This window comes from Setaria viridis, chromosome 7, assembly GCF_005286985.2.
Source record: "Setaria viridis chromosome 7, Setaria_viridis_v4.0, whole genome shotgun sequence".
NCBI classification, from domain to species: Eukaryota; Viridiplantae; Streptophyta; class Magnoliopsida; order Poales; family Poaceae; genus Setaria; species Setaria viridis.
The window spans coordinates 28,494,268-28,504,717 of NC_048269.2; the positions used below are offsets into that span (position 1 = coordinate 28,494,268).

The 10,450-nt window shown below is 42.4% G+C and overlaps 2 protein-coding genes across 4 annotated transcripts; one reads left to right on the forward strand and one right to left on the reverse strand.

The window, feature by feature from the left end:
- Positions 1–339: 339 nt before the first annotated feature.
- LOC117864454 (mannosyl-oligosaccharide 1,2-alpha-mannosidase MNS1) lies at positions 340–5,829 on the reverse strand. The gene is made up of 14 exons (XM_034748567.2): positions 5,529–5,829; positions 4,590–4,637; positions 4,315–4,488; positions 4,112–4,224; positions 3,587–3,652; positions 3,228–3,399; positions 2,859–2,948; positions 2,196–2,320; positions 1,912–1,977; positions 1,705–1,813; positions 1,496–1,597; positions 1,307–1,387; positions 1,048–1,218; positions 340–958 (listed from the first exon to the last, which is right to left on the reverse strand). The coding sequence occupies exons 1-14, from the start codon at positions 5,685–5,687 to the stop codon at positions 740–742; spliced, it is 1,695 nt and encodes a 564-aa protein (XP_034604458.1). The 5' UTR covers positions 5,688–5,829; the 3' UTR covers positions 340–739.
- Positions 5,830–7,044: 1,215 nt separating this feature from the next.
- On the forward strand, positions 7,045–9,544 carry LOC117863042 (uncharacterized). Of its 3 annotated transcripts, none has more exons than XM_034746617.2 (5): positions 7,045–7,199; positions 7,486–7,540; positions 8,190–8,478; positions 8,805–8,872; positions 9,311–9,544. In XM_034746617.2, coding segments are annotated over exons 1-5 (453 nt in total). In that variant the 5' UTR covers positions 7,045–7,197; the 3' UTR covers positions 9,350–9,544. The 3 variants fall into 3 exon arrangements, with proteins under 3 accessions (XP_034602508.1, XP_072151059.1, XP_072151060.1); XM_072294958.1 differs by lacking the exon at positions 7,045–7,199 and adding an exon at positions 7,206–7,417; XM_072294959.1 differs by lacking the exon at positions 7,045–7,199 and adding an exon at positions 7,206–7,410.
- Positions 9,545–10,450: the final 906 nt, after the last annotated feature.

Genomic DNA, 10,450 nt, shown 5'->3' on the forward strand with positions numbered 1-10,450 from the left:
CACCAAGATCACACGAAAGCGACGTGCATGCCAATTTGATTGCTTGCCGCCCAGTTTGTGTGGAGTTTCATCCTTAGAAATACTTCGCGGTATGTAACTGGATTGCATCAGAAAAATGGGAGGATATTGGAGTCGCGCGCTGACCCCTGTGCACGACCATCGCGCCGTAACGTCGTCCTTCCAACAGGTAGAATGCTCATAGCGTTCTGAAACACAGCATAAAGTTAAAGCAAAACTCAAGTCTCAAAAGACCTGAACAGAGTTACACGATTGATTTGTTATACGTGAATAAAGGATTAGTGATTGGAGGCAATAAAGGATTAGCAGAAAGGGAAGCTCTGAAGGAAAATTACATACAACATTTTATAAATCATATCTGAAAAAGGTAACAACTCAGGGAAAATAATGAAAAATACAGCCCACAGCAGCCCTAGGCAGCCAACAACATATGGACAATGAGTTAGATGTATGTTACACATAAACAACGCGGCTCGGTGCGCATAAACAAGTCCAAAGATGAAAGCTTCTATGTGGCTAGGGACCTCCTAGCATACCCCGGAGGTCATTGCCCCGCATATAGCATCATGCTCTACCTATAATTTTTGCTCTAAACAGCCTATCGCCGTGATTTATAACCCTTACTGCTTCAGGCAGAAAATCCCCTCGTGTCAGAACATCTTCACCATGCAGGTCAAAATCAGACGGCGGATTAAAAAAATCCACTGCTCTATATCCAAACTTACTCAGGTTTTCCCTGTTTCCTTCCAAATGGCCGCACCGGTGTTCCAATGCCTTTGTTATCATGTATCGGAACAATTCTCAACGGGTGCGCTTCAGTATTGAAAACCCACTCGTCGAAGGATATGACCGATGGTGGGGAGAAAAGCAGGTAGAGGTACTTGAGGGTCTCTGCCAGGAAGAAGCTCTGCATCATGTTGTCCTTTTCACCAGTGTTCACCTGAAGAACAAAACATCCCAAAAAAAGTCGGTCTCAGACAAGCCTTATCAAGCAAATATTCAATAGTCAAAGTCATCAGGAAAACATACATCTCTCAGTCCCACATAACCAGATTCTATGCGGGAGTTCTTTTCAAATGCCTGGAAAATGTTCCACCCCCAATCTTGGTATGTTTTATTCCCCGTTAAGCGCCATAGGTACATAAGTGATTCAACAGTCTCTGGTCTCAGGATGTTCCATGATGTGCCCACACTCATATCCTACAGTCAGTATGAAAATACCATTTAGAATTGATGGTTTGGTACAAGATTATTTTATAGAAAGAGAAAAATAAGGCTCGCCATAAACCTGTCCAGAATGGAAAAAATAGTTCTCTCCAGCCAACTTCGTGGGAGTGGTTTGGTAGAAATTATAGCAGGTCCTAGCAAGCTATGACATGAATGGGAAGGAAAAAGAAAGTCGGATAAGTGAGTAGAAAGAAAAATCATATGTATAAGCAAATACTTGAAATCTTCAATAAAAAAAATGAGGATTTACCTCTTTTGCAAGGTTCATAATTTCCTCAGATTTTTCTGGACTTTCATAACCAGAGGCTCCTAATGCCAGCATACCAGGAGCAAAGCAAGCGAGTTCATCCATCTGTGTTAGTTGCAATCAGAACTTGTCATAATTTCCTCAGATAGAACATGAGATAAGTTTTAGCAAGCAGCCTGCCAACAACTGTAAACTGAATGGGGATACTTTACCTTGTCAGATAATGAGCCACCATTCTTTTCACAAATGTAGTAGTAATTAGATGGTGTAGTTTTCTTGGTTAAACTTACTAGACCTTCCATTGATGTCTCCCACATTTGTCTGAATTTAAAACATGAATGGAATTGTTATAAAGGTCAGAATGAAAAAAATTGCAAGTCTACATGACAAACTGTGAAACCAGGCTGGCAGTTCCGAACCTGTAATGTTTTACATGCTCAGTTTTATTTCCCTGGATCCAGACCTTGAGCAAGTATTCGTAGAAGCTGAACCGAAAATGGTAGTTAGTTTTTACTTATTGAAATTTTCTCGGGACGATAGAAACTAAGGTCCACAATAGAAAACAGAGCACTATGATTACAGGAAGAAATATTTATCAAGATTTAAATGTAGTACCAGTCTATCAGAGCTAAATGCCAAAACAGAGCACTATGATTACAGGAAGAAATATTTGGTTGGAAGACAACAGCATGTTCGACATTACCTATCTCCCATAGCACCAAATGTGATAGTTGAGTATGAAGCAGTCCCAGAATGCGGATTTATGTAAATAGGAAGCAAACCATCACTAGGATATATCTTTTGAAGCTGTCTGACGACATTCTCTGCCTAGAATAAGATTGTAGCAACTCAAATAAGAGCTCAACATTGACAAAAACTGAACCAAGGAAGACATCAAGATTGAATTTAAATGGTAAACATGAATTAACAGGGCATTTTACTAGCAAGAAGTAGCAGCTTGATCCATATTGTCAGGTCATGGTAAGACATTCTACCTACCCTAACAGCCTAACCTAATTTAAAAAAATTCCCATGCATTTGGGTCAAGGTAGATTTGCACGTTTCATTTAAACACTACCAGAATGAGAAGTACATTCTTCCGAGTTTTCTCATTCTGGAGGTTTCAGTTCACATAGCGAATTATTCCTTCAGCAATGATTTGATACACTTAAGGAATTAACACCAGCAGATATCACCAAGATTAGTTGGATCACATATCAACATACAGTACGGAGGAAATGGAAACACTACAGTACAAGAAGGCCAGCTATGTTTCAGATAGAGGTAGTCAATCTAAATCTACGCATCTGATAGCATAAAACTGGTGGGGCATCTGAAAAATATTAACACAAAAAAGTGGCAGTACCTTTTGCTGGTACTTGGGATCTCCGGTCCTCTGTGACAGAGCTATAAATTCAAGTTGCTCAGTACCAGAGTCTGCAAGGATACTATCACCCTGTAGAAACAACAAAGCGTATGCAATTTATTCTTTGTTTTCTGAGTAAGGAAAGAAATAGTTCAGGTTAAAAATGTTTTTAAAACATCCAATCTAGGAATCCTCAGTGGAACAGTTGTTAGTTGCATGTGATGAGATGGAAATCAAAGCCTCAGATTACAAAAGGGGCAAAAAAGTGGCATGTGATGATTTGAAGAAGGTTACTATTAATACACCTACTTGCAAGGGATTTGAAATGCAAATATTACTTCAGTGGAATATATAATATCAATGACTCACGTTGGTCCATCCAGGATTATGAGCTCGTCCATGAGCTAGGTTTATTCTATTATAGGGGATGCCGGATGTTGTATCCCAAGCAGGTAACAGTCGATCTGTAATATCTTTAGCCTTATCGAGAAATACTTTATCACCAGACAGATCGTATGCACTAAGGAGACCTCCAACAACCCTGAATATAAACATACGAACAAAATAAAAAGTTAGACAGCATAGTTGTAGTTATGTTTTCATAAGAATCATAATGATGGTGTATCTAGAATTCTAGATAACATTCGCCTTTACATTCAAATATCTGCAAGGAACAAACTAAGTTGAGGAGATAAACACTATAATAAAGGTAAACCTTATAATGCAACCTTATGGTCGTTTCAAAAACACTTGCATCATAATCCTTGTCAAAGTCTAATGACTCCGCCACCCAGCTGTAATTGACATACATGTTAGTCAGATTGGGAGTACAGCATAAAATCAGAATAAGATACTCAAGTAATTCCAAGGGGCGTATCATCATGCAAAAATAATAATATAAAGGCAAACAAGCGGTGCACAAGAGAAAATGCAAGCAAAAGACTTGATAATTCATAAATGTTGTTGATCACGTGGAACAGATGAAAATGATAGAATAAGTAAGTAAGAGATTGTATACTCCTCCATAGTATGGGGTCAGGGAGACACATTCATGGATCTTACATTTAACTGCACCCAATAATCTTCCTTTCTAAATACAGGATTAAAAAAATAGGAGAGAGCACACAATCTAGTCTACAGAACTGAGTATTCCTACAAACTAAAATTTAACTCAGCTTTCTGACAAAACGAAAGGAGAAGTGAAAGCTTTCTGAAAAAAAGCTCAACATAATGAAAAAATAAATGGAACTCACTCTCTAGCTTTCTGAAATTCATCTTTCAGGCCCATTATATACAGTGTATCAAGTGAGTCGACAAGGGTTGCTCCGAGACCACCAAAGCTATTGATACCATTCTTTGATTGTGGCTGGGAATTGGGGTGAGACAGAAGGCATTTTAATCTAGAATTAGTTAGAAAAATGCAAACAAAACTGCAGATCAGAATGACCAGACAAACCTGAAGCTCGTCCATTCCCCAGGCATACTTTACGTAGGAATTCCAAGCATGGAGCATTGCCTCTTTAACTTTTTCCCTCCTTTCATTATTGACAGGATCAATTTCTACGAGATCCTTTCTGGAATTTTTGTTACTGATTGGGTTTTCGTCCAGATGAACTCCAGCCTTTCTTAGCTGTGGAAAAGACATAACAGAACTTCCTTTTAAGGGAAACTGATTCTGGACTAAAGGAGCAACTAAGCTGGCACTTCAAAGAAAAGTTTGATTGTATTTACCTGGTCATGCAACCGATTTATATCATCTTCTAATCGAGAAATCTCAGCCTGAAAATGAGGGACGAAGAAGTTTAAAATCAGAACAAGCAGGACAGGTCCAAGTATACATTAATAAAGGAAGCAAAGGTGTGCATGTCAACATTTCCTAATCATAAAAGGAAAACGAATCAAGTCCATATGATCAAAGTTAAGTAAACAGTGCATTTTTGAGATAACTGTAACAAAGACGAATGTATCTCATGAATCAAAACTAGAAACAGAAAAGGAGGGTACAAAGTTAATAAGAAATACAAGCTTCACATTAGCAATGAATCAAAGTTCAGCATCTATTTATCAATTTTTCAGTCAGTATTCGACATATTAAAATGAGATAAAAATACATTTCCCTTAAAAATATTCTCACAGAGAGAAGTTGCGCACTCTCCACCTTCACCACACAACTTGGGAGACATTGAAGATCATCAAAATTTTCAATACAGCTGTGCATCTACTGCTAACCAGAGGAAACTCCATTTTCATCACCAATTACAGTCGAAGCCCAAGCAAAATCTTAGCTAAACGAAATTACCGTTAAAACTACAGAGAGTTTTAGTGTTCTATATCATCCCTGTCGCTACTCGTGTTCCTGTTTCTGAGGAACCACTAATTCACATCTTACAAGATCCAAATTAAAATTCTTAAATAAGCGAACAAATCCTGAACAAGTGAACATAATCTCCCAATACACGATAGACAACTCCCAACCATTTCGAGTCCTCAAACTGACGCAGTAAGATCCACGCTTAATCGCATGTTTTCGATTAACCAGATCCAGCTACAAATCAGCCTGACGACAAATCGGAACGCAAAGCAAAGCGCAACATGAACCAATCAGATCCCAGTCACTAAACTTCTCCAACCCGGATCAGGGGAGCTCCAGCGGGGCGAGAGGGGGCGCACCTCATACTCGCTGACGAGCGACTGGCGGTCCCAGAAGGCGAAGGTGGCCGCGACGAAGACGAAGAAGAGGAGCGCGAGGCGCTTGGGCCGCTTGAGGTAGTAGGCGGGGTTCAGGTACCGCCACGCCCCCGACGACGAGGAAGACGACCGGCGGGCCATGGGGGCCGCCTCCGGCGACTAGATCACCGGGATCCAAGCTCGTCGCCGCCCCCGGCGAGGTCCACGGCGATTCGCGCGTGCGCTCGGGCGTCCGTCCCCGCGTCGAATGTGTCTGTGTGTCTCTGTTTCGGCCGGGGACATCGATAGAGGGGCCTACCTGTAAATATCCACTTGAACCTTGGCAGTAGTATTTTTTTTCTTCTCCTTATTTGAATACAAAGTACATAAACTAGTGATTTTTTAAAAAATCTTATGAGATAAATGTTCTTTGAACTAGTGATTTTTCAAAAAAATATGAGATAAATGTTTATTTCTTGGAAAATTCTCTTTTACGTGATTAAGAACTGCAGCAGTTGTTTTTCTGTTCCTTATAATAATGCCTCGCAACTGATGGACATTTATTGGTTGCAGGAACATAATAGATCGGTTCATCTTAGTATAGTAAAGTTAAAAAAAATATGGCTCAAATGTTTGAGACCACGTAATACTGGAAAATTAATTTACATCTCGTCGTTTGTCTTTGTCCTTTATTTTATGATGCATTTGCGTGGGCCTGCAGGCCATCTGACCATGTGGTAAGAAGGGTCAGGTGCGAACTACTGCGACGAGCTTGTCGGATGGAGCACATCGCTGTGGGGGTTTGCATCTAGCCAGGGTCTCAAAACCATTCGGCCTGTTAAAAACCCACAAGCAACCCTAACTATATAACACGGCAACATCCTTATCTGACCACACTCCGCACCCACCTAGGCACCTCCCGCACCCCCACCCCGCCGCCGTCCCGCGTGGCCTCTCCCGCAAACGTCCCGCGAGGCCCCGCCACGGTGCACCATCCCATGAGGCCGCGCCCCGCCGCCGTACCCTGTCACGCCGCACCCAGCCGGCACCCCGCCCGCTCGGCCGCTCCACCCCGGGTCCCCGGCACCCCGGCCACTCCACCCCGGCACGGCAGCACCCCGCCTCCTGCTCCTCTGCCCCGCCGCGATTCCAGCAGTCCAGGAGGTACGACGGCACATCCCTTCCCTAGATTTCGAATTTCAAAGTGTCAAACTAGTATAGAGACTCAACTGATGTGTGTTTACCTTTTTGCATTTGTAAGGAAGTGAGCAATGTCAGCTCCTGGTGCTTCGAGTGGATCTCAAGCTGCTGCTGCATCTCAAACTCGTCAATGTCTTGCAGCCAATTCAGTAACACCGCCATCCAATTCAGCAGCACCGGCAACTGATTCTGCAACCGTAGCCATTGGACACGTGATTTAGCCCAAGCCCACGTTGCTTTTTTCTAGGCCTATCAGTCAGGAAGGAAGTCGCCAATCTAGCTAGAATGGGCCAAGAATAGAATCGACGCCATCATTCATACATAGCCCACCCGATGGAATATCAATATCTGGTCATCTCGTCTCGCTTTCAACCACGTGATTGATTCAGCAGATCGCGATTTTTCAGCAAGTCTCCCCCGATTTCTTGCTTCCACTGGCCGTACCGCCGCTGTAGCTGCTGCCTCCAAAGCCATGTTAGATTTCTTCGCTTGCCTCTTTTTCTACCTTCACCATCCTTTTCCCTTGCACCAGTGTCTTCCGTTCTCTTTTGTTCCCTGTGTTGTTTGTTAGCTTCTCGTTGTGCTTAAGTGTATCTGTAATCCAGTGTTGAGAAAGCAAGTAGAAAGGGTGCAGGGAAAGGTTCAATGTATTTCGCCAGGATTTGTTGTTCACATATCTTGTCTGGTTGGGTGTATGATTCTCCCTGCCCCCCCTTTTCCCTTGTCTTGAGAGAATAATGATCTTATGGTTCTTGTGCAGGGAGGCATTTGTGGCCAGTCAGGCCCCCATCTACATGAATCAGGCTCCTCCACATGTATGTATGCATGCTCATGAATTGGCTTCTTTTGCAGCTATTCTTACACCTTTTACCTCTGGTTTATAGCATTTGATTGGTTTGAGGTGAGATTTAGATCTGGTGAGGGGAAGGAATGCTATTGAAGGATCAGTGTCCAGTTCTTAAACCTTGTCCGTTGATTTTTATAGTGCAATTTCTTTATATGAGTCATACTTTGCCATGCCCAATAAGGCAATAACCTTTGTTGAAAGTTTAGGTGTTCAGATCAATCATGCTTTTGTGGTTACCTGAGCTTAATTGCTGCAAGTCCATGCACATAAATACACTGAGTGAGCAATTTGTTTTTAACAAAAAAAATAATTTCTTTCAGGCTCAGCCATGTTCTCCATTATCATGTGTTTGTTTGGCAATAGAGAGTTGAAAATTATAAACTAACACTAGGGCGCATAAGCAATATGAATGATGCAATGTGACAAGTGTACATTTTATCAGCTGCTGTTATGCAAGCCAGAACAGTAAATGCATGTTGACATCAAATTATCTGAATGCGTTGAGAGTTAGAATCTAAATCTTACTAACATTTTTTATATTTCCTTAGATATATTTCTGTCATCAGGTTATGCACTCCACGGGAGAGCATGACAAGTTGTAATTGCTCTGTGTGCAGATGTCTAGACCATCTATTATTCTCAAGCTCATTTTGGGGCTGATCTGGGGCATCATCCACTTGGCAATCAGCCTTTTGAATTTATGGTCTCTTCTGATTTATAATCTAGAATGCTATATTATTTCGTCTGGGTTGTTGCGGAAGTATCGGTACCTCCACCTGGATCGACTGAAGTACTTGGCTATTGTGGTGGATAGCAAAGAAGCTAAAAATACCGTGAAGATCAGGCAGCTATTGTGCTGGCTCTCAACTATGGGTGTGAAGTATATATGTCTCTACGACATTGAGGGTAAGACAAATGAGTTCATCATTTGAATTTCTAGGATGTGATTTCAGTTTGAAGTTCATCCTACCCATATGATAATTTCTTTTGTGTAAATGAACATGCTTTATAAGAACTTAAGTGATTTTAAGCAGCAATACTGGGCTGTTACAATACTCGAGAGTTGGGACAGTGGCAGAGTGAACAAAACTAACTGCCCTGTTGCTTAGGCATCGTCTTCTGATGTTTTAAGTTACAGATGCATGTACTCTCGCTCTTTTTTTCTCGAGACCCGTGGGCTCTATCTAGCACACATAAGATTTATTATCTTACTATTATATGTTGCATCATAGGAGTCCTGAAGAAATCATTTAAACCGGCTATGGAGGGTTCAAGAGATGGGAAGGCAGGAGAATATCTGGTAACTTACAATATTAAGCTTCTCCTACTTTGTGCATATTCTCTGCTAGTTTTTCAATTTTATTAACATTTTAGCCTGTGACATTTATCCTGACTCTGTCACAAAGGCTTCAAAAAGGAGTCGAGCTAGTTTTGACTTGAGTTGCCTCTGTTATCATTTTTGCTGATAGGATAACATTTTTGCTGATAGGATAGGTTACACTAACTTGGTTGCGCATGCAAGTTATGTTTGGTCTGCCTTGTAACATATGCCTATGTGCTGATAACACTACTCAGTAGTTCCTACATTTCACCATTGTGTATCCAAATGTTTAATGTGTTGATATGTTACAAAGAAAATGTACAAACCAGTGTCCCTGAGCATGCTAGCACAATTTGATGCCTGATTTGAAACGAATTTTTCTCATCTAGGCTGACTCTAAACCTTTGTGCATTTCAGGTAAATGAGAGTTGGTACTGTTGTAACGAAGACCAGTAGCAGTTTACTCCCTCCACCATTTTTCTGCTACTGAGTATACTACTAAGTTCATCGCCACACCCCCACTCTGTATTTCCCTTGTACAAGATCGGAAGTGTCACTGACGGAATATACGGGATCATATCCCTTTGTAAAAGTCGCATCAACAGTACTGATTAATGAACCTGCCCTCGACTAAGGATGGCGGATCGGTTTCGGGATGGCGTATCGGTTTCGGGGCGGATATCCGTAGGTTTTGGTTTTGGTTCCTAGTTTTCACCCACGGTTTTTCGGTTCGGATACCGTGTTTGGGATGGGTTTTTAAAATCACCCGTGGAGCTCCATCGTGTCCTGAAACCATTCGGCCCACTAAAAGCCCACTACCAACCCTAGGGATATAACACGGCAGCACAACAGCACAGTCACGGTCCGCACCCACCCGGCCACTCAGGCACCCCTACCCTGCCGCTGTCTCGCAAGGCGCTGAGACCGCGACGGCTGACTCCTGCACACCGCGCCCTGCCGCCGTCCCGTGAGGCCGCACCTAGCCGTGCCCCTGCCTCTTAGGGGGTGTTTGGATACACCCGCTAAAGTTTAGCACCTGTCACATCGGATGTTTGAATGCTAGTTAGAATTATTAAACATAGGCTAATTACAAAACTAATTGCACAGATGGAGTCTAATTCGCGAGATGAATCTATTAAACCTAATTAGTCCATGATTTGACAATGTGGTGCTACAGTAACCATTTGCTAATGATGGATTAATTAGGCTTAATAGATTCATCTCGCGAATTAGCACAGGGGGTCTGCAATTAGTTTTATAATTAGCTCATGTTTAGTCATCCTAATTAGCATCCGAACATCCGATGTGACACTGCTAAAGTTTAGCACCTTATATCCAAACACCCCCTTACTCCTTTGCCCTACCACCCACTCCTCCGCAACCTGCTCCTCCGTCGCTCCACCCTGGCACGGTGGCACCCTGCCTCTGACTTCTCCACCCTGCCACCCACTCTTCCGCTGTCCGCTCCTCCGCCACCCCGCCCGCTCCACCCCGGCACGGCAGCACCCCGCCTCCTGCTCCTCCACTCCGCTGGGATTCCAGCAGTTCAAGAGGTAT

Bases quoted from the DNA above. Each gene is read 5' to 3' on its own strand.
- LOC117864454 (XM_034748567.2), bottom strand. From the start codon at position 5,687: ATGGCCCGCCGGTCGTCTTCCTCGTCGTCGGGGGCGTGGCGGTACCTG. The intron at 1,219-1,306 runs GTTTATGGCGAG...TACTGACTGTAG, and splicing joins ATTTTTTCCATTCTGGACAG to GATATGAGTGTGGGCACATC. The intron at 959-1,047 runs GTATGTTTTCCT...TTTGTTCTTCAG, and splicing joins GTTATGTGGGACTGAGAGAT to GTGAACACTGGTGAAAAGGA.
- LOC117863042 (XM_072294958.1), top strand. From the start codon at position 7,371: ATGTATTTCGCCAGGATTTGTTGTTCACATATCTTGTCTGGTTGGGT. The intron at 8,479-8,804 runs GTAAGACAAATG...GTTGCATCATAG, and splicing joins ATGTCTCTACGACATTGAGG to GAGTCCTGAAGAAATCATTT. The intron at 8,873-9,310 runs GTAACTTACAAT...TGTGCATTTCAG, and splicing joins GGAAGGCAGGAGAATATCTG to GTAAATGAGAGTTGGTACTG.